The sequence below is a fragment of the Piliocolobus tephrosceles genome, chromosome 7 (genome assembly GCF_002776525.5).
Source record: "Piliocolobus tephrosceles isolate RC106 chromosome 7, ASM277652v3, whole genome shotgun sequence".
Lineage (NCBI taxonomy): Eukaryota > Metazoa > Chordata > Mammalia > Primates > Cercopithecidae > Piliocolobus > Piliocolobus tephrosceles.
In genome coordinates, this window is record NC_045440.1 from 74,859,916 (window position 1) to 74,884,028 (window position 24,113).

Consider the following 24,113-nt stretch of genomic DNA (forward strand, 5'->3'; position numbering starts at 1 on the left):
TTCAAGACCAGCCTGGCCAACATGGTAAAACCTCGTCTCCACTAAAAATACAAAAATTAGCCAGGAATGGTGATGCATGACTGTAATCCCAGCTGCTTGGAAGGCTAAGGCACAAGAATCACTTGAACCTGAGAGGTTGCAGAGAGATGAGATCATGCCACTGCACTGGGTGACAGAGTGAGACTGTCTCTAAAAAAAATTTTTTTTAATTAAAATACAGTCAATTCTCATTATTCACAGTCGTTAAGTTCTCTACAAAGTTGTGGCAAACACTGAATTAGTAAATATGGAATCCACAGTTAGAGGAAATATAGGGTTAGATTCCTGCCAGCTTCTGGTCACATTATTTTCTTCAACCAATCAAAAGTAACTTGTGTTTCTCTAAAGACTTTCTTTTTTGAGAAAGAGTCTCACTCTATGGCCCAGGATGGGGTGCAATGGCATGATCTTGGCTCACTGCAACCCAAACTCCACCTCCCAGGTTCAAACAATTCTCCTGCCTTAGCCTCCCGAGCAGCTGGGATTACAGGTGCATACCACCATGCCCAGCAAATTTTTGGGGTGTGGTGGTGGGGGGTATTTTTAGTAGAGACGAGGTTTTGTCACGTTGAGGCTGGTCTCAAACTCCCGACAAGTTATCCACCACCTACCTCAGCCTCCCAAAGTGCCGGGATTACAGGAATGAGCCACCATGCCCAGCCTCTTATTTACTATATATTGTTGATTAATATCAAACCCACAGCCAACAGCACTATAATGTATGCCTGAACAAATTTTCTCCAAAAGGCACAGCACAGCCTTCATGTATACACAGGAACACTAGACAGCACATAAGTTAAACAGTGAAATCACCAAAAAAAGCACAAAAAAGCTAAATAATGTGGCACAAAACAGACCTCAAAAATAACTGAATATGAGCTGAGTGTAGCATTGTTTGACCTCAGCTGGGAATGTGTGCATAGAATGACAAATTCTTCACTGCTCTTTAAGTGTGCAAAGGCAAAAAAAAAAAAAAAAAAAAAAAAAAGGCACTGCAAGTATCAATTTTAGAGTTACAAATAAGTTTTACGAAGACGTGAATTCACAAATATAGAATTCATGAATAATGAGGCTGGACTACAGAAACAAATCAAGGTAACCTAAACTAATTGTTATAAAGAAATGAATTCTGTATCTGTAATCCCAGCACTTTGGGAGGCTGAGGCAGGAGGACTGTTTGAGCCCAGGAGTTCAAGACCAGCCTAGCCAACATGGCAAAACCTCATCTCTACCAAAAATACAAAAATTAGCCAGGCGTAGTGGCATTACTCAGCAGGCTAAGGTGGGAGAATCGCTTGGGTCCAGGAGGTCAAGGCTGCAGTGAGCCGTGACTGCACTACCGCCTGGGTGAGAGTAAAACTTTGTCTCAAAACAAACAAAAAATATGCCCAACAAGGTAATTTTCTCCACTAGAATCCTTAAATTGTTTTCCTAAGAATATAACAAGTTTTCTTTTATCAGATCTCAATATTTTTAAAATCTATTGCTCGATTTCCTTAATATACGTGCCTTTCATGTAGTACAAAAGATTTTTATTTTAAAATTTTTTAAATTATATTTTATGAACTATCTCTAATCATAAAATGCAGCAATATTTAAAGAAAAGGCAAGATGGTTAGACTAGATGACACCTGAGATGCCCCGGCTTGAAGATTTTCTAAGTCTAAAGACTGAAGTTGACATGCCTCTTTTAATTACAATAAAGGCTTATAGGTGAACATAAAAATATTCTCAGCAGGCCGGGTGCAGTGGCTCACGCCTGTAATCCCAGCACTTTGGGAGGCCGAGACGGGTGGATCACGAGGTCAGGAGATCAAGACCATCCTGGCTAACACGGTGAAACCCCGTCTCTACTAAAAATACAAAAAAAAAAATTAGCCAGGCGTGGCGGCGGGCATCTGTGGTCCCAGCTACACGGGGAGGCTGAGGCAGGAGAATGGCGTGAACCCGGGAGGCGGAGCTTGCAGTGAGCTGAGATCCAGCCACTGCACTCCAGCCTGGGCGACACAGCGAGACTCTGTCTCCAAAAAAAAAAAAAAAAAAAATTCTCAGCAGGCCAGGAGCGGTGGTTCATGCCTGTAATCCCAGCACTTTGGAAGGCTGAGGTAGGCAGATCATGAGGTCAAGAGATCGAGACCATCCTGGCCAACATGGTGAAACCTCATCTCTATTAAATATACAAAAATTAGCCAGGTGTGGCAGCATGCGCCTATAGTCCCAGCTACTCAGGAGGCTGAGGCAGGAGAACTGCTTGAACCCGGTGGAGGTTGCAGTGACCCAAGATTGCGCCACTGCACTCCAGCCTGGTGACAGAGCAAGACTTAGTCTCAAAAAAACAAAACAAAAAATTATATGTATATATGTATGTGTGTGTATATATATATATAGAGAGAGAGAGAGAGACAGCAATATTTTATACTAGAATCACATTTTTTAGTAGTAGGACTGCAATATAAATTCCTATGTGAAAAATAGCTCTCCATTCACCCAGAGAAGTAACCTGAATCCAACTTGATACTATCAAACCTGATGGACTCTCAGCTTGGTCCTATACAACTTCAAATGGAAAATAAGCTGCCATATTAATGCTATGAAACTAAATAATCCCTACATTATATGCAAAAATGAATTCAAAATGTATCAAACATCCAAATGTAAAAGCTAGAATTATATTTTCAGAAAAACACTTAGATGCAAATCTCCATGACCCCCTGGATTAGGCAATGATTTCTTAGATATGACACAAATACACAAAGAAAAAAACATACATTTTGCCAAAATTAATTTTTGTGCTTCAAATGACACTATCAAGATGACGAAAACATGGCCCACAGAAGAAAAGGAAATTGGCTGGGTGCGGTGGCTCATGCCTGTAATTCCAGCACTTTGGGAGGCCGAGGTGGGCAGATCCATGAGGTCAGGAAATCAAGATCATACTGGCCAATATGGTGAAACCTCATCTCTACTAAAAACACAAAATTAGCTAGGTGTGGTGGCACGCACCTGTAGTCCCAGCTACTCAGGAGGCTGAGGCAGGAGAATCGCTTGAACCCAGGAGGCAGAGGTTGCAATGAGCTGAGATCACGCCACTGCATTCCAGCCTGGTGACAGAGCGAGACTCCGTCTCAAAAAAAAAAAAAAAAAAGAGGAAATTTTTGCAAATGTAATAAATAATGTCTAATAAAGGACATGTAGTCTAAATATATAAAGAATTCTTACAATTCAACAAAATGACAAATTGTTTAGGACCAGGTGTGGTGGCTCATGCCTGTAATCTCAGCACATTGGGAGGCTGAGGCGGGTGGATCACTTAAGGCCAGGAGTTTGAGACCAGCCTGGCCAACATGGCAAAACTCCATCTCTACTAAAATATAAAAACTAGGGCCGGGTGCAGTGGCTCACACCTGCAATCCCGGCACTTTGGAAGACTGAGGTGGACAGATCACGAGGTCAAGAGATCGAGACTATCCTGGCCAACACGGTGAAACTCCACCTCTACTAAAACTACAAAAATTAGCCGGGCGTGGTGGCGCACACCTGTAATCCCAGCTACTCGGAAGGCTGAAGCAGGAGAATCACTTGAACCCGGGAGGCAGAGGCTGCAGTGAGCCGAGATCGTGCCACTGTACTCTAGTCTGGCGACAGGGCGAGACTCTGTCTCAAAAAACAAACAAACAAACAAAAAAATTAGCTGGGCGTGGTAGCACATGCCTGTATTCCCAGCTACTCAGGAGGCTGAGGCAGGAGAATCGCTTGAACCTGGGAGGTGAAGGTTTCAGTGAGCCAAGATCATGCCACAGCCACTCCAGCATGAGTGACAGAGTGAGGCTCCGTCTCAACAAAAACAAAAAAATTTTAATGGGCAAAAAATTTGAATAGATATTTCTCCACCGAAATACCAATAAGCACAAGAAAAGACACTTAATACATCATTGGTCATTAGTGAAATGCAAACCAAAACCACAATGAGATGCCACTTCACACTAGGATGCCATCATCAAAAAACCACCATAATAAACACTGGCCAAACATAGAAATTGGAGTTCTTGCACCCTGCTCACACGAATGCATGATGCTGCAGTTGCCGTGGAAAAGTATGGCAATTCCTTAGCGTGGTATTGTGATTTACAACAAGAAATATGTATTTGGTCTTCATCTAGCTCCTAAAACCCTTGGAATCTTTTTTATATGTTAATACCATGACTCATGGCTGGGGGCTCTGGAGAGCCTCAGAATGGGGACTGGCAGCCAAAGGAACCAACTATGTGATTAGAGGGTGGAAACATTCAGCCTCACCCCACAAATCTTTGGGGAAGAAGGGAGGGGCTCAGGGTTGAATCAAACACCAATAGCCAATGATTTAAACAATCGTGCATAAGTAATGAAGCCTCATAAAAACCCGAAAAGAGAGTTTGGAGAGCTTTTGAATTGGTGAGTAAGAACATAGCCACATACTCCATTGGGCCAAAGGTTTCTGGGTTCATGACCCTTATAAACCTCACATATGCAGAGCTTCATCTGGCTGTTCAATTGTATCCTTTACAATATCCTTTGTAATACATTGGCAATGTGAGTATACTGTCTTCCCTGATTTCTGTGAGCGGATCTAGCAAATTAATGAACCCAAGAAGGGGGTTGTGGGAACCTCCAATTTGTAGCCAAGTCGGACACAAGTTGTGGGTAACCTGGGAACCCACAACTTGTGACTGGTGTCTAAAGCGGGGGCCAGTCCTGTGAGACTGAATGCTTAACTCTGGTTAGTGCTAGAAATGAATTATAGAACACCGAGCTGGTGTTGAAAAACTGCTTGGTGTGAAAAAAAAAAACCCCACATATCTGGTGTCAGGAAAAGAGAATCAAGTGTTGTGGGCGAGTACAGGAGAAAAATCATTGTTCTTTCTCTACAGACTTAGAAAGTTAAAACACAGAGTTACTGTATGACCATTCGTTCAACATTTATTGAGGTCCTTTGCAAGGTATATAACAAAAACAAATTAAAACACAAGCCTACATAAAAACCTGTACATATATGTTCACAGCATTATTCATACTAACTAAAAAGGGGAAACAATCCAAACTGTCAATCCATTGATGAATGAAAACAGGAAACCCAAATATCTGATATTTAAATAGCTGGTGAATGGATAAACTGTGGTATAACCCAAAAATGGGCCATTACTTGGCTACAAAAAGGAATGAAGTATTCAGATACAACATGGATGAACCTCAGAAACATTATGAACTGGGCATGGTGGCTCAGGCCAGTAACTGCAACACTTTGGGAAGCCCAGGGAGAAGGGCTGCTGAGACTGGAAGTTTCAAAATCAGCCTGGGCAACACAGTGAAACTGTCTACACAAAAATTTTTTTAAGGCCGGGCACAGTGGCTCACGCCTGTAATCCCAGCACTCTGGGAGGCCGAGGCAGGCGGATCATGAGGTCTAGGAGTTCGAGACCAGCCTGGCCAACATGGTGAAACCCCATCTCTACAAAAAATACAAAAATTAGCTGGGCACAGCGGCTCACGCCTGTAATCCCAGCACTTTGGGAGGCTGAGGCGGGCAGATCATGAGGTCTAGGAGTTCAAGACCAGCCTGGCCAACATGGTAAAACGCTGTCTCTATAAAAATACAAAAATTAGCTGTGCACAATGGCTCACACCTGTAATCCCAGCACTTTAAGAGGCCGAGACAGGTGGATCTCTTGAGGTTAGGAGTTAGAGACCAGATTGGCCAACATGGTGAAACCACGTCTTACTAAAAATACAAAAAAAAGTATAGCCAGGTATGGTGGCTCACGCCTGCAATCCCAGCTACTTGGGAGGCTGAGGCAAAAAAATCGCTTAAACCTGGGAGGCAGAGGTCGCAGTGAGCTGAGATGGTGCCACTGCACTCCAGTCTGGGAGACAGAGCAAGACTCTGTCTCGGGGGTGGGGCGGGCGGGGACTACAAAAATTAGCCAGGTATGGTGGTGCATGCCTGTAGTATCAGCTACTAGGGAGGCTGAGGCAGGAGGATCGCTTGAACCCAGGAGGCAGCGGTTGTAGTGAGCCTATGGTGCCACTGCACTCCAGCCTGGGCGACAAAATGAGACCCTGTCTCACCTGTCTCAAACAAACAGCTAAGTGAAAGAAGCCAGGCACAAAAGGTTATATATAATTCCACTCACAAAATACCCAGAAGACCAATCCAGAGACGAAAAATAGATGAGTGGTTTCCAGACACTGGGAAAAGGGGGAAATAGGGAGTGACTGCTAATGGATAAGGAGTTTCTTTCTGGGGTGATGAAAATGTTCTGCAAACAGCAGTGATGGTTCTGAATATATTAAAAACCACTGAATTGTACACTTTAAAAGGGTAGGTTTTATGATATGTGGATATTTCGATTAGAAGAAAAAAATGTGCATTAAAAGGATGTTAAAAGCTCACAATTTTATTTGACTAATTCTCAAGTTTTGAAGAGGATTGGCAAAAAACACACACTTACTGGAAACCATACTTCCACCCTCCTTCCTGTGGTCTGAAAATACAAAGAAAGACCTCATGTAACACATGTTCATAAAGGAAATCTATTTTTTCCATTGATAGCTAGTGCAAGGACCAGAAATCAGAAAAAAAAAAAAAAAAAAGCATCTAGTAGAGTTGGCTTAACATGGGAAGTGTATGGCATTAAAAGATAACTCATTAATTCCAAATATCTAGGAAATGAAATAACCTATTTGATTTTATCATCCCTATTTTATGTTTGGGGGTGGGAGGTTACACAGCTATTAAGCAACAAAACTAGAATTCAAACCCATGGTCATCTGATTCCAAAAGCTGTGCTTACTTATTCATTTATTCAACATTTACAGAACCCTTCTACATGTCAGGCACTAGGTTACATCCAAGAAAATAGTAAATACACTAATTAATAAATAATAGCCAAAGGTATGAAGAATTTATCAAGGTAAAGGAAATTTAATTAGTGCTAGGATGGGAGAGCTATTTTATATTGGGTGGTCAGAAAGGGCTCTCTTTATATATATATATATATATAAAGATATTTGAACAAAGCTCTGAGTGAAAATAAAGAAAGAAAGAAAAAAAAAGGAAGCCATCCAGATGTGTGAGAAGAGCATTCCAAATAGAGAAAATAACAAGCAGGAGTAGCAAGAAGGCCAATAAGGCTACAGAGACAGGAGTACCTGGGAGAGGTTAAGGCCTCCTAGGCCATAACATGAAATTTGGATTATATTCTGAGGAAGAGAGGGAAGCCATAGTAGGATTATGAGTGAAATGACATGACTTTTGTTTTGAAAGAATATATTGGGAATCTAAAGGGATAAGTAAACAGATGAGGGCAGAAGTAGCAAAACCAGTATGACACTGCTAATATAATCCAGGCAAGAAAAGAGGATGTCAACTGTATTTACATCAGGAATTCAAAAAAACAGTTGATTCCGGATAAATTTTGAAAGCAGAGCGGATAGAAATTTGCTAATGATTTGCTAATGGTATGACTATAGGGTAGAATGAACCCAAGGTTTCTGGCTGAGCAAATGGAATGAGGTTGCCCATATACCAACATGGGAAATACTATAGAAAACAAGTTTGGGTAAGGTAAATAAAAAACACAGTTTTATATGTTTACCTATCTGCTAATCTGTTTTTGTCTAACCCACTACACTCCATACTGATTTTTGTGCAATATAGCTTTTTAAAAAGTAGTGAAACAGGACTTGAATCTGGGTCTTTTGATTATAGAGCCTGCGTTATCTCTAATGAAGTTTTACCAAAGCTGCTAAATGAAGATAGAGTCTTTTCTTAGAATAAAACACCTCAAAACCATGCACTGTTTCTTGGTGATCCAAGAACTACATTCACAAATAAAGGCTTTCAAATGAGGACATTTTAATACCTGACAAACATGAACAAGTATTTTGCAGATACTACTCATAATGAAGCAGACAGCAATGACATAAAGATGGAATAAAATTCATCTAACAAATGCTCAATTTAGGTAAATACTAGGGAGAACTATATTTTCAGAGAGATCCCAGATCATCCCACTTTATATTTTATTTTTATATATATTTTTTGAGACAGGGTCTCACTCTGTCGCCCAGGCTGGAGTGCAGTGGTACCTTATTATTTTTATATAAATTTTTTGAGACAGGGTCTCGCTCTGTCACCCACGCTGGAGTACAGTGGCACAATCCTGGCTCGCTGCAGCCTCAAACTCCCTGAGCTCAGGTGATCCTCCCACCTCAGCTCCCCAAGTAGCTGGGACCACAGGCATGTGCCAACACAGCCAGCTAATTTTTGTCCCAAGCTGGAATCACCCCACCTTAAAAATTCTCCTTGATAATGAAGATTATCTTTGAAGGCCAGGCATGGTGGCCAGCCTTCAAGGATAATCTGACATTACTTTCTGCTTTAGATTTCCTGCTTCATGAAGGCAGGAAAAAATACTTTCCCTCTATCTCTTCAATGTGCACTTAGTGACTACAGTAAATATTTGTCCATTACTTAACACTTCAAAAAGCATTCCTAAATAGCAAATTCTGCATTAGTTTAATTCTATTTTAGGTCAGTCTATTAAGCAATTCTATGATAGTAAGCTTCAGTACCTATAAAGGAATAATTTAAAATTCATATTTATATAATGCACCAAAAAAGTGGCTTATTTTCCTGCTGCGTGTGTTTGCCGTAAGTTTAATGTTCTTCACAGTATCTTCATATTCTTTATAAAAGAGAAAGTCAACTAACCTAATTTCATTCTAATAGAGACGTAGCAGTAACTTCTGATAAGTACGTACTTATTTGGAAAGTGACTTACTCAAAATTACGTAGTAACTGAGTAGTGAAGCTAGGATTAGAAACTAAGCTCTAAAATCTGTTGATGCTGTGAAGATGTAAGCAATGAACACAGTTTGGCATCACAGAGAAATCATTGGTGTAATTATGTAACTTTTCAGTCAAGAATTAAGCATTTACTAAACCATTTATAGTTTTTATAGCTAAGAAAATAAGAAGAAATATTCCTGAGTTTATAATACAAGGTTACTTTATATATCAGATTTTAAAAAGATCTTCTCATGTGTATACTTGTGTACTGAGTAAAATTATAATGGTAAATTTTTACTGTTCAAAGATAATCCTTTTTCCTTTTTTTTTTTTTGAGCCAGAGTCTCACTTTGTCATCCAGGCTGGAGTGCAGTGTCATGATCTCGGCTCACTGCCAGGCGTCTCCACCTCCTGGGCTCAAGGGATTCTCCTGCCTCAGCCTCCAAATAGCTGGGATTACAGATGTGCTCTACCACGCCTGGCTAATTGTTTTTGTATTTTTAGTAGAGACTAGGTTTCACCATGTTGGCCAGGCTGGTCTCAATCTCCTGATCTCAGGTGATCTGCCCAACTCAGCCTCCCAAAGTGCTGGGATTACAGGCTTGAGCTACCATGCCCAGCCCATTTTCTAACTTTTCATTATGTTGTAACCCTTTCATAATGACATCATTAAACAGATATGGTATCGTCAAGGCAACATGAATTCTGTAACAGTAATGTCTTAAGGGTCCATATTCCATCTCTCCAAATCACTATAACCAATTATATGAGTAAAGAGCTGTGGGCTGGGGGCAATGGCTCATCCTGTAATAATCCCAGCACTTTAGGAGGCCAAGATGGACAGATGGCTGAGTCCCGGAGTTGAAGGCCAACTTGAGCAACAGGGCAAAAACCCATCTCTACAAAAAATACAAAAATTAGCCAGGCATGGTGGCGTGTCTATAGTCCCAGCTGCTTGGGCGTCTGAAGTGGGAGGATCACCTGAGCCTGGGAGGACAAGGGTCCAGTAAGCCAAGACCGTGTCACTGTACTCCAGCCTGGGTGACAGAGTGAGACCCTGTTTCAGAGAGAAAAAATTTTTAAAGTTGTGAATAATCCAAAATAATGCATTATTTCTAAGTCTGAAAATAAGCACACATTCATACTTTATCTCCTGTTATTAAATCTCAACCTCCTTCCATCCCGCCAAATTGACAGTTAATAGTCTAAGACCCAGTTAGGTAAGAGAGGAAGTAAAGGCAGAAAATTCACAAGGGTAATTCAACTGACCATTTCTCTCAATTATATTACTGTTTTTAGAGTTGACAAACATCAACTACTATGCACTGACTTTCTAAGATCTTAAGACACAACATAACAGGAGGCTGTATCTAAAATTAACAATTCTGGCTGGGCACGGTGGCTCACTCCTGTAATCCCAGCACTTTGGGAGGCCAAGAAAGGCAGATGAGGTCAGGAGATCGAGACCATCCTGGCTAACACGGTGAAACTCCATTTCTATTAAAAAAAAATACACACACACACACACACAAATCGGCCAGGGGTGGTGGCGCGCACCTGTGGTCCCACTACTCGGGAGGCTAAGGCGGGAGAATGGCCTTAAGGCGGGAGAACCCGGGAGGCGAAGCTTGTAGTGAGCCCAGATCGCGCCACTGCACTCCAGCATGGACGACAGGGCGAGACTCTGTCTCAAAAAAAAAAAAAAAATTCTAGAATGTCAGATTAGAAAAGTATACAGGGTATACGTTAAAATTGCTAACTCAGGAGAAGTCTGAAGCAGTTAAATTCTAAAATCAGAAATTATATCCAGGAGGTCAAGTATTTCATAACATTAATCCACAGGAAAGAAAAAAAGGTTATAAAATTAAAAAAAAAAGCATTTAACAACAACAAAAAAAATACAATTTAAGGATTCACCTGAGAAAAGAATACCTCAATACTGCTACACTTTCAAAAATGTTTAGAATCACGTAAAAATTCACTTCAATAAAATAATGCTTCTGTAGTTTGGAAATAAAAGTTTCTACCAAATAATCAGAGTCCCTAAAATGCTAAAACTAAAAATTTGCTACAAGAAACTTTCCACGTAATATTTTAAGATTTTTAGGGCGCGGTGGCTCACGCCTGTAATCCCAGCACTTTGGGAGGCCGAGATGGTAGATCACAAGGTCAGCAGATCGAGACCATCCTGGCGAACACAGTGAAACCCTGTCTCTACTAAAAATACAAAAAAGGCGGGCGCCTGTAGTCTCAGCTGCTGCTCGGGAGGCTGAGGCAGGAGAATGTGGTGAATCCGGGAGGCGGAGCTTGCAGTGAGCCGAGATCCTGCCACTGCACTCCAGCCTGGGCGACAGAGTGAGACTCCGTCTCACAAAAAAAAAAAAAGATTTTTAGAATTACCAAAATTAAATGTAGATCTGTTTAACTCCTGTCAATTTTAGGTATCACCACAAATACAACATTCTCTTAATAATGATTTCTTAAGGCTGGGCACATTGGCTCACACCTGTAATCCCAGGATTTGGGGAGGCCAAGGCAGGTGACTGCTTGAGCCCAGGAGTTCCAGACCAGCCTGGGCAACACGGTGAAACCTGTCTCTACAAAATACAAAAACCCGTAGTCACAGCTACTCAGGAGGCTGAGATGGAAGGATCACTTGAGCCCAGGGAGGTTGAAATTGCAGCACGCCAAGACTGCGCCACTGCACGCCAGTCTGGGTGACACAGTGAGACCCTGTCTCCAAAAAAGAAAAGGTTTCTTAAAATGTAATTTAACTGTAATCTTACTTAGTGATACATTACTTTTTTCTAGGAAGAAACAATAGGAAGGAAAAGAAAAAAGAAAACGAGTAAAGAATGTCTCAAAGGGATCACGTAAGTCTGAAAACCATTATCTTGAATTGTATATGGCAGAACTCTAGCAATTTCAGGGAGCAGAGCGTCTCCAGCATTTACAGGTGTGCCAGGATATTGATCTCCCATCCCAGGAGTTTCATGAGGAGCTGCCTGCCAGGTGCTTCTAGCCTCCCAATCTCATCATCTACTTTAGTGTACTATTCGAAACTTACTTTCTATATGGACAGAACCTAAAAGATGGTTGAGATGCACTGACAGAATACATTAAAGCAGTTACTAGCTCAACTTTAAATACATACTCTCCAATAAGAAATTCAAAGTCTTACTTGTTTTACTGCATTGATCCTAAAGACTATTTAATTTTTATCAAGTAATGAAATCCCATGTTACATGTATATAATATGGCATTAAAAAAAATACAGTTCCTCTTACAGTTTAAGTAACTCCTTCAGCAGCAGCAACATCCTGGTGTGGGTAAGACAAAGAAATCTACTAAAAGCTTTTTGAGTAAGGACATGGTCATGCCATGTTACAGTTTATTTCTTCCTAATCGAAATCCCCAAATGATCAATTTCCTAGCCTTCCATGTTTTTTCTCCACTGCACTATCACCTTCTAATATAATAACACACTTGGCCAGGTGCAGTGGCTCACACTTGTAATCCTAGCACTTTGGGTGGCCGAAGCGAGTGGATCACCTGAAATCAGGAGTTCAAGACCAGCCTGGCCAACAAAGCGAAACCCAGTCTCTACGAAACACACAAAAAAATTACCTGGTCGTGGTGGCCAGCACCCGTAAGCCCAGCTACTCAGGAGGCTGAGTAGGAGAATTGCTAGAACCCTGGGAGCGGAGGTTGCAGTGAGCCGTGATCGCACCACTACACTCCAGAATGGGCGACACAGCAAGACTCCATCTCAACACAAAAAACAATTAACTTAAATATGTTGTTATTATCTGTCTCTTCTTACCAGACTATTTATTATTAAATCCATGAGGGCAAAAATCTTGTTCACTTTTGTTCATTGCTATAACCGTGGCACCTAGATAAGTGTCTGACACACAGAGGGCCCCCAAAAGGTAACTGGTTCAGTGAATAAACAAATTTGATAATTTGATTGAAGATTTATATATAATCTAGTTGTCTTAAAAGAGCCAGATGTTGCCATTAAGATAGGATATAAATTCTGTACAACAAAGATACAGAATAACCACACAGAAAGTAGGGTTGTCTTTCAAAAAGCTTGACTTACATATATTTAAATATTCTTAAAGATACTACCAGAAAATCTGCACTAGATATTTTAAAATACAAACAAAAGGAAAAGACTTTTTATTTTAATAAAAAGAGTTAAGCATCTGTTTTCCATTCCTCTAACCAGAAAACACAGAAGAATAGAGAGTGATAAGATCTAGAGGGAACAAGGTGAAGGAAAAACTTAAAAGAGTGATAAGACAGTCTGAGGTAATACTTAGGGCACAGAAAAATGCACTATTGCACTATCAATCAAGAATTTGTTTCCATTGCGTAAGACATCATGTAGGCCGGGCACAGTGGCTCACACCTGTAATCCCAGCACTTTGGGAGGCCGAAGTGGGTGGATCACCTGAGGTCAGGAGTTCAAGTCCAGCCTGACCAACATGGAGAAACCCCCGTCTCTACTAAAAATACAAAATTAGCTGGGCGTGATGGCGCATGCCTGTAATCCCAGCCACTCGGGAGGCTGAGGGAGAATCACTTGAACCCGGGAGGCGGAGGCTGCGGTGAGCCGAGTTCGCCCTATTGCACTCCAGCCTGGACAACAAGAGCGAAACTCCGAGTCAAAAAAAAAAAAAAAAAGACACCATGTAAAGTTCAACATTACCAACCTCTCTCTTACAAACAAATCTGCCTTTTCCAGATACTAAATCTAATCAGATGGCACACTACGTTCTCTTGTCAAATATTATCACCAGTGTTGTGGATTTTAATCTTAATTTTTATCCTCAAATAATGTTTTAATCTTAATACAGATAATAATCTTAAACTTGTCATAAAAAATGTTTTAATCTTAACACAGATAAAAATCTTTAAGTGGTCATGTAGCCTATTGCATCTACTGTTCAACTAGCATTCCACAGTTCCTTTTTTTGGCCTCAAATGACGAAACTTCTCTAACGTCTCTGGGGAGACTAGTGTAAAGTATAATGTTTCCTGAAATTGTTCCTGTTTTTTTCCCTGCACCATTCGTGACATCTCTTCAACTAGAAATGTTACATAAAACTTTTCTGTTCTGCAGGCAAGTCCAGAGGGAGAAGCAAAGGTAAAGAGAATATTGTAAGGAAAACAGGTTGAAATAACATAAAAGCACAGGAGTAAATGTGAAGCAAAGATATATTTGTACAAAAGAGGAAGAAGTTGCAGAAAAGGGAAGAAAAACACTTTTAGCAGAGAAAAGAAAAAAAAATGGAGGAGGAACAGAGACTTGCTTCTTCCAGAAACAAAAGCAAAAAACACTTCTAAGAAAACATGGTCTCTTTACCCAAGGGGATATTATTAAAACGCTAAAGAGTATTCAGCTGACACTCCTATTGAGCGTTCTACTTTCTCTTCCAATGTCTTTGATACCGCTAGTCTTCACCTATGAATTAAACGCAGGCTATAGATAACGCAGCCAATCTCTACAAAACTACAGTTGTGGTTGCCATCTTTGCCTGAAAACAAAAAAACAAAAAACCCACAACTCCCTGAATTCGGGAAAAAGGAGTAAATTAAGTTGGAAAGCCAGAAAACCACGCCTTGCTAAGTCGGGTGGATATGGCACAGGTTAACAAACGCCTCCTACCAAACTAAGGTTCCACTAAAGGTCTGCGAATAAGGGCAAAGAGATGTATAGCCTTACCGCGACTGCAAGGGTGGGGCCTTGTAGGGGGAAACAAAATAGAGGGCAAGCTATCCGGAAAGGTTTAAGGGGGCTGAGGACTTGGCTCTCGGGAGATCGCCCATCAGGCGGTGGACTTGGGGCAGCTTCGAGAGGAAGGAGACACTGGACTGCTGAAGGGATGTCCGCGAGAATGCCGAGGCTGACGGGAAGAGAAGATACCCACGGGCACAGGATTGAGTCAAAGGGAAGAAGAGAGAGATGGGGCCAAGCAGTCTGGGGGGCCCGGCGTGGGAGGCCGGAGCAGAGGCCGCTAAGCGCCGTCCGCAGCCAGCTGCCTTCTCCGGAGACGCCTTCTCGGCTCCCCCACACTCAGCCCCTCGCCGCCCCTGCCCCGGCAACAACCGCGGGCGCAGCTGTTTCCGTCGGGCCAGGGACAGCGGGGGTAAAGGCAACCCTGGGACTGGCGGGCAGCAGACTGGCAGCGGCCGTGTGTGTGTGTGCGGGGAACCAATTCTGAGGCTGCCAACACCAGACTTCGCCCTTTCTCCCCCAAGCCTCCTTTATCACCCAACTTCCCGGCCGGCTGGTGTCCGCTTCGACCGACGGATACCGCACCCCCCACCCCCCAACGCCTCTCGCCGCCTCTTACCCCTCCCCCGACGCCCCGAGCTGAAGGAAAACAAGCCACCCAGGCGGATCCCGAACCCGCCCGGGTGTCCCCGAATCGCGGACGCCACCCCCGCCCGAACGCTGGCACTCTTTCGGCGGCTCCCTGGCCCGCCCAGATGCAGCAAACTCCTCTCACCTGCATTGACGCCATGATGGAACCATCCCCCCAAGACCGGCGAGGCCAGAGACGCAGGGGGAGGAGCTGCCGTGCTCGCGTCACGCAACGGGGGCTCAACATCCCGGGCGCGGAGGCGGAGCCTACGATGGGAAGGGGATGGCGCGAGGGGATTGGCTGGCGCGCAGGGCGGACGGGAGGAGGGGCTAGGGGGCGGGGCGAGGACGCGGTAAATGGCGCTCCGAGTACCTTCGGTTTCAGTCCGGCTAGCCGCTCCCGCCTGGGGCTTCCGTTTACTCTGGTTACTGAGGAGTTTTGACCCGGCTACGGTTGTTTTCTTCTTGTGTACCGCATAATCCTGATACCGTCCGGATCAGCTCAGTTTTTCGTCTGTTTCATTTTGTTTTTCCAACCACAGCTGTGCGATTCACAGATTTTTCTCTTGGGATGTGTTTTCCATACCGTCAAGCCCACTGAGAGCCTTGGGGCCCCATAAAATTTCCCGCGCAGCTGCCTTCTGGTCTCTGTAGACCTGGAAAGCTTCTTGTATTCTTAATCTGGGGAAGAGAGACATAGGTTTCCTTGTACAACGGGATGAGGATTTAAGAGCAAAACGACACTGATATTTTAAAGGCGAGGGTATTTAGATTTGTGGAGCTGAAACTTGCCTGAAAGGGGAGAGAAAATTTGGAAGTTTGTTGTGTGCAGTTTCTGCCCCTTACCCCAGCCCTTCAGTCTTAAACTTCGCATGTATCAACAATAGTTACGGTTGTTGCGGCAGTCTAAATTTGATTATCAGAATTGACCCTAGGCATGAATTTTTTAAAATATACCAATGTCGTGTTATATACACTTAGACCATTATGTCCAGACTTCTCTTAAGCCTATTTCGTGGTGGGCAGTTTTGTGGTCATTTAGGGATGAACTTGGGTAGGGAAAGCTGAGCATACGTAATTTATTTTAGGAATGCACCAGTTCTGCCAACATTTATCAGAAGTCACGTTTTTAAAAAGCTATTCTGGAACTGAAGATGTCATTGGTTTATAAGAGGAAAATGGAAGCCAAAAGCTTGCACCTCATGCTCTATCTTTAAAAATTAAGGTGGCAGACACAATGAGTAGAAGGCTTTTATGTTACCAGAATGAAGGCTTAAAATCTGTCATTTTATTGACTCGGCTTTCTTTTTAGAAATTTCTTTAAGATATAAAAGCAATGTAGAATATCACTCTTTCACACTCTTAAAATAGATTACGTTCTCTGGAACTTCTCTAATCTGAAATGTGTTCAAAAAGGAAAAAGATCTTTAAAATACGCCAGTTAGTCTATGGCATAATATTAAACACTACTCATCACTAGAGAAGTTATGGTGGTATACCCTCCCCTCTCTCAGATGTCCACCCTAATGCCAGAAATGAGCGGAGTTTCCCTTTGTTGTGCAAAATGACTGTGTCCTTGAGGGATGTTTGGATGCTCTGGGTAAACCTGAATCAACCAGAAGCATATCCGGTGTTAGTCCTGTTGTGTCATCAACATTACAACAGTGAGGAAACTCACGTATCCCAATGAAAGAGGAAAACTTAAAGAAGTTTCCAGTATATTTTCTTTGAGATGTCTTTGTTTCTATGACCTCAGAAGATCAGGTTTTACTGTCCAGGGTTCACTTTGCCTAAAAGCTGATTGTTCCTATGGAAAAAGTAGGGTCGGATGACCCTACAAACAAAGCATTATGACATTGTGAGCGCCAACAACCTTCCATGACAGATACTAATGAGGAAAAAAGAGGTTACAAGAATTCTGACACTCATCACAGTGGAACCAGTATCTGGTCCCTTGGGTTTCATATGTCACAAGAAAGAAAGGTCAATGCCAGTAATATCCTTTCTAGGTAATACTAAATAGCATATAATAACCTGTCTTCTTTTTTTTTTTTTGAGACAGAGTCTCACTCTGTCACCCAGGCTGGAGTGCAATGGCGCGATCTTGGCTCACTGCAACCTCCGCCTCCCAGGTTCAAGTGATTCTCCTCTCTCAGCCTCCCAAGTAGGTGGGATTACAGGTATACACCGCCACACCCAGCTGATTTTTTGTAATTGTTTGTATCTTTAGTAGAGATGAGGTTTCACCATGTTGGCCAGGCTGGTCTTGAACTCCTGACCTCGTAATCCACCCGCCTCAGCCTCCCAAAGTGCTGGGATTACAGGTGTGAACCACTGCGCCTGGCCATTCTTTTGTTAATATTTAATAAAAAAGATCCTGACATAGGAGCCAAAATAGTGACTTACAGATGGTGTGGGGGGTATATAATTATCTCCAGTGAGCATATAATGTTAATATCTAAAACACTATTATGCAATGTTTGAAGACTAGGCTCATATCTCTTACAGAGCAAGCGTTACTATCATTACTATCAGATAGGCAAAAGTTAAAATGTCTGACAGGATAGTGCCAGTGCACTCCAGTGTAGGTGACAGAGCAAGACCCTGTTGTCTCAAAAAAAAAAAATCTGACAATACCAAAAGTGAGAGGAAGTGGAGCTCTCATAAACTCTATAGGAGTGACACTGGTGCAATCACTTTGGAAAACAGTTCACAGTTCAGCAATAATGAAGTTAAAGTTTCCCATATCCTTAGTGGATCTTCTCAATAACATCATATGTGATTATATATATATATATATATATAATTATTTATATATACAATTATTTATATATATATAATTATTTATATATATATATATATTTGTATTTTTAGTAGAGACGGGGTTTCGTCTGGTCTGGAACTCCTGGCCTCAAGTGATCCACCTGCCTTGGCCTTCCAAAGTGCCGGGATTACAGGCCATGCTTGGCCACATAAGAGATATATTGAACAAATGCATATGTTAACATTGTTTGGATCTAGATTCAAACAAACTTAAAAAGGATTTTTTTTACAGTTATATTTTATATATATATATATATTATACCTGGAGAAAATTAAATATAGGGTAGATATTAGAAGATATTAAGGAATTGTTATTTTTGTTAGATTTGATAATGATGTTCACTTTTTCATTTCCACAGCAATTAGAAATGACCATCAGTTTACAAGGAGGAGATTCTCCCTCATCTCACAAACTACCTGCATCTCCACTTCCCTGGAAGAAAAAAAAAAAACAAAAAACTGGACATCCCTGAGCTGTGTATGTGCCTGAGATCTTCCCTTCCAAGGTAAAGAGAGAGCCTGAGACAGGTCTACATTAGCATCTGGACTTTCTGCTAGTAAAGAAAAGGGAATATGGGAAACTAAATAGTGACATTAAAGGACCTATAAAGGGACTACTGGGTAAATGCTACAATGAATAATGTAATGTGATTGATGAATGCTTTTGTTCTAGTGATTTATTAAACTGGAAAGTCAGAAACAGTCCTGTGAACATTTGTTTGTTGAAGCATGAAAAGGCAGAACTGACAAGTCCTTGCTTGAGTCTATGCCTCCACCTAGTAGTTTGTTCTTAGTCTCCTAGGGGCTGATCTCAGCAGAGAAATGGAGACAGTTCAGTCACCAACAGTTTGTTACTGGATTTTGGGAAAGGCACCAAACTAAGAACCCAAGGCTTGTATTCTTTTCTTAGCTCTGTCATTAACAAGCTTGGGTAAAGCTTCTAATCTTTCTGGGTTTCTTTCCTCATCAATAAAATGAGCAAGTCAGACTGCATAATCTTTATGATTTCTTCCACATTTCAAATTCTATGTGTCTATTAGAGAGAATCAAAATTGTACATGATTTGTCTAAAATACCATGTTAAAAAGTCTAACATAAAATGCAATGGGAATTACATACTGTTTTGAATTTAAAAGTCACTTTTGTAAATATATTAAGGAATGAACTTGGCTTCATTGCAATTTATGTAGAAATACTGGGAAGTGGAGGGGGTTTGGTTAACAATTTTAAAATGCTAATGCAATCCAGTCAAAATATAGATGGGATTTCATAAAGTAGCAAAAATTCTATATTCATAATTCAGAGTGATAACAAATGCATATCTATAAAGCAAAAGAGTATTTTTAAAAATAATTTTAAATCCCAACCAGTCATTTCATTTAAGTCTTCTAATAAAGGACAAAGAAAATGAACAAAATAACAATGGTTTGTACATGTGACTTATTTTGAGTGTAACTTCTTCTACATGTCGAAAACAGTTGATTTATATACCTATATAGTTTGCGAAGAAAATTGTCTACCAGGAAAAGTTTTACTTTATTCCCCCATTTTTACCCTTCTCTAGCAAGAGTTCTTTTATCCATGTCTGCAGCCCTTGATATTCCCTGCTTATTTCTCACCTAGACCTCTTACCAAACATGTTCATAGCAAGCCATTACTTGAAAAGACTGTGGTTTCTTTTTATTTTTTATTTTTGATATGGATCTCATTAAAAATCAAATGAAAGCCATGGACCCACTGCACAAACAAATACATATACCCATGAAAATTTGTATTTCAGGAAGTTACCAGACCCTTAGAAGTTCATCCATCAGGGTCAGGCATGGTGGCTCATGCCTATAATCCCAGCATTTTGGGATGGTGAGGCAGGAGGATCACTTGTGCCCAGGAATTTGAGACTAGCCTGGGCAATATAGCGAGACCCCATCTCTACAAAAAAATTAGCTGGGCATGGTGGTGCATGCCTACTACCTGGGAGGCTGAGCTGAGAGGATCACTTGAGCCAAGGGCGTCAAGGCTGCAGTGAACTGTGATCATGCTACTATGCTCCAGCCTAGGTGAGAGTGAGGCCCTGTCCCCCAATCCCCCAAAGAAAGTTTATCCATCAGATCAGCAGCAGAGGTATATAAACCTCAAGATAAGGCAGGACTTGGTGGCTCACACCTGTAATCTCAGCACTTTGGGAGGCTGAGGGGGGCAGATCACCTGAGGTCAGGAGTTCGAGACCAGCCTGGCCAACATGGTGAAACCCTGTCTTTGCTAAAAATACAAAAATTAGCCAGACGTGGTGGCACATGCCTGTAATCCCAGTTACTTGGGTGGCTAAGGCAGGAGGATAGTTTGAACCCGGGAGGCAGAGGTTGCAGTGAGCCAAGATCATGCCACTGCACTCCAGTCTGAGTGACAGAGGGAGACTCTTTCTCAAAAAAAAAAAAAAAAAAAAAAAAATCTCTTTTCCCTTGTACAGAAGCTGGATTTTAGGCTAGGCATGGTGGCTCACATCTGTAATCCCAGCACTTTGGGAGGCTGAGGCAGGCAGATCACTTGAAGTCAGGAGTTCGAGACCAGCCTGGGCAACACACTGAAACCCCATCTCTACTAAAAATACAAAAAATTAGCCAAGCATGGTGAGAGCACTTGTAATCCCAGCTACTCGAGAGGCTGAGACAGGAGAATGGCTTGAACCCAGGAGGCAGAGGTTGCAGTGAGCAAAGATGGTGCCACTGCACTCCAGGCTGGGTGACAGAGTGAGACTCCATCTCAAAACAAAAAACAAACAAAAAAAGCCGGATTATAGGGGGGAAAAAAACAACTTTTCATGAAGAGATGAAGATAGATACCAGCTCAGTATCTTGCCCTTCTAAAATTTTCTTTTCTTTTTTTTTTCTTTCTTTTTTTTTTTTTTTTTTTTTTTGAGACATAATTTTGTAACACTTGTTCTCTTCTTGTTCGGTTGTTTGTTTTCTGGTCTTCCTGAAAATCAAGATGCTGTGTGGAAAAACCCTGAATTAGGAACCAGAAGAGCTGAGTGCTCATCTCGATCCTTCCCAGGAGTGATACTAAACTTGTTTAACAACAGGTGTGGTGCAGGTACCAAACATTCAGAACAAGGCTTCTTATTACCTCTGTGGGGTCCTGAAAAGTCTCTGCTGAGTGGGCTGGGTATCTTTAGTTAGATCATGGGGAATTCCAGGTTTTAGGGGTAGTTGAGAGGCTATGGATAGGAGGTTCTTTGGGAGTCTGAGATCAACAGCAATTTACTCACCACTGTAGAACTATTTTAATGCTTTCTTTTTGATGTGATGGAAATATCACACCAAATGAGTTGGTCATTTAACTTCTTTAAACTTTAGCTTCCATATTTGTAAAGTGAGAACAAAATTTCCAACACATGGTTTATGGTGGGGTCTAAAAAAGATCATGGATGTGAAGGATCTTTGTGAATTGCATAGCACCACATTGACAAGAAGCGATATCTAATTTTCCTTCCTCATTACTCAGTGCTCTCTGTCCAGTAAGCAGGTGCAATGTTGACTGGAGATAAGGAATAGAGTATATGACAGTGACTGAGAAATACCTCTGCCAATATTCTCAAATTTCATATCACTTATGAACATAGAAGAGTCTGGGCAGGCCAGGCATGGTGGCTCACGCCTGTAATCCCAGCACTTTGAGAGGCCAAGGTGGGTGATCACCTGAGGTCAGGAGTTCAAGACCAGCCTGACTAACATGGACAAACCACATCTCTACTAAAAATACAAAATTAGCCATGTGTGGTGGCGCGTGCCTGTAATCCCAGCTACTCCGGAGGCTGAGGCAGAAAAATCGCTTGAACCCAGGAGGCAGAGGTTGCAGTGAGCTGAAATCGTGCCACTGCACTCTAGTCTGGGCAATAAGAGGGAAACTCCATTTCAAAAAAAAAAAAAAAAGACCCCATAAAGACCCTCATAATGCCCACTGTGTGAGGCACAGCGGAAAGACAGCTGTCCATGAACCAGTAAGTGAGCCCTCATTAGACACTGAACCTTCCAGTGCCTTGATCTTAGATTTCCCAACCTCCAGAACTGTGAGAAATAAGTTTCTGTTGTTTATAGGCTGCCTAGTTGATGGTATTTTGTTATAAAAGCTCAAATGGACTGAGACACTTTGAACAGAGCTTGCTATAGACAAAATTTCAAGGTTGGAGCCAGAGCAGTTAGGCAAGAGAAATAAATAAAAGGCATCCAAATTGGAAAAGAGCAAGTCAAATTGTCCCTGTTTGCAGATGACATGATCTTATATATCAATAAAACCTAAAGACTCTACCAAAAAACTCTTAGAACTGGTAAATTAAAGTTATAGGACACAAAATAAATATACAAAAATCAGTAGTGTTTCTATACATGAACAATCAACTAGCTGAAAAGGAAGTCAAGAAAGCAATCCCATTTACAGTAGCTACAAAAAATAAAATAAAATACCTGGGAATAAATTTAACCAATGAGTGAGAGGCCTCTACAAGGAAAACTAAAAAACACAAACAGAAGAAACTGAAGAGTATACAAACAAATTGAGAGACATCCCATGCTCATGGATCAGAAGAATTAATATTATTGAAATGACCATACTACTCAAAGCAATCTTCATTGTCAGTGCAATCCCTATCAAAATCCCAACAGGCATTCTTCACAGAAATACGGGGAAAAGCTCTAAAATTTGTATGGAACCACAAAAGACCCCAAGGGAATCTTGAGCAAAAAGAACAAAGCTAGAAGTGTCCATACTACCAGACCTCAAAATATACTACAAAGTTGTAGTAACGAAAACAGCATGGTACTGGCATAAAAACAGACACACAGACCAATAGAACAGAATAGAGAACCCAGAAATTAATCCACACACCTACAACCAACTTATTATTGACAAAGGTGCCAAGAATACTCACCAAGGAAAGGCCAGTCTCTTCAGTAAATGGTGCTGGGGAAACTGGATATCCACATGCAAAAAAGTGAAACTAGGCTGGGCACAGTGGCTCACACCTGTAATCCCAGCACTTTGAAAGGGTGAGGCAAGAGGATCAGTTGAGCCCAAGAGTTTGAGACCAGGCTGGGCAACGCAGAGAGACCCTGTCACCACAAAAATAAAAAATCACCCAGGCATGGTGGCACATGTCTGTAGTCTCAGCTTCTTGAGAACCTGAGGTGGGAGGATGGCTTGGGCCCAGGAAGTTGAGGCTGCAGTGAGCCATGACTGTGCTGCTGCACTCCAGCCTGGGCAACAGAGTGAGACCCTGTCTCAAAAAGAAAAAAAAAAAAAATACATGAATGAAATTATGATATTAGATCCCCACCTTTCACCCTATAAAATTAACTCAAAATGGATCAAAGACCAAAATGTAAGATTCAATATCATAAAACTACTAGAAGAAGACATAGTGGAACTGCTTCAGAACATTGGTCTGGGAAAAGGTCTGGGAATTCCCAGAAATTGGTCTGGGAATAAGACCTCAAAAGCACAGGTAACAAAAGCAAAAATAAACAAATGGGATTATATAAACCACAAAGCTTCTGCACAGCAAAGAAAGCAATCAACAGAGTTAAAAGACCACCTACAAAATGGAAGAAAATATTTGCAAACTAATCATTGACTGGGGATTAATATCTAGAATATACAAGAAACAAATTTTTTAACTTAATTTAATTTTATTTTTTGAGACAGTGTCTCACTCTGTCATCCAAGCTGGAGTGTGGTGGCACGATCACGGCTCACCACCCCGACCTCCCAGGGTCAAGCAATCCTCCCACCTCAGCCTCTTGAGTAGCTGAGACTACAGGTGCACGCTGCTGCACCTGGCTAATTTTTTTTTTTTGAGACGGAGTCTCACTCTGTCGCCCAGGCTGGAGTGCAGTGGCGCGATCTCGGCTCACTACAAGCTCCGCCTCCCGGGTTCACGCCATTCTCCTGCCTCAGGCGCCTGCCATCTCGCCCGGCTAGTTTTTTGTATTTTTAGTAGAGACGGGGTTTCACCCTGTAGACCAGGATGGTCTCGATCTCCTGACCTCGTGATCC

The 24,113-nt window shown here is 41.7% G+C and overlaps 1 protein-coding gene across 3 annotated transcripts in view; it reads right to left on the reverse strand.

Annotated features, from left to right (window-relative positions):
- Window positions 1-15,490, reverse strand: part of UBE2W (ubiquitin conjugating enzyme E2 W) — an 82,738-nt gene extending 67,248 nt beyond the window's left edge. Inside the window, exons 1-2 of one of the 3 annotated variants that reach the window (XM_023184108.3) lie at window positions 15,388-15,449; window positions 6,525-6,557 (exon numbers count right to left, since the gene is read on the reverse strand). In XM_023184108.3, the coding sequence (XP_023039876.2) occupies window positions 6,525-6,557; window positions 15,388-15,402 (48 nt within the window). In that variant the 5' untranslated portion in view covers window positions 15,403-15,449. Of the gene's footprint in view, window positions 1-6,524; window positions 6,558-15,387 lie in introns of all 3 variants that reach the window. The other 2 variants (XM_023184109.3, XM_023184110.3) reach the window with 2 other exon arrangements.
- Window positions 15,491-24,113: the final 8,623 nt, after the last annotated feature.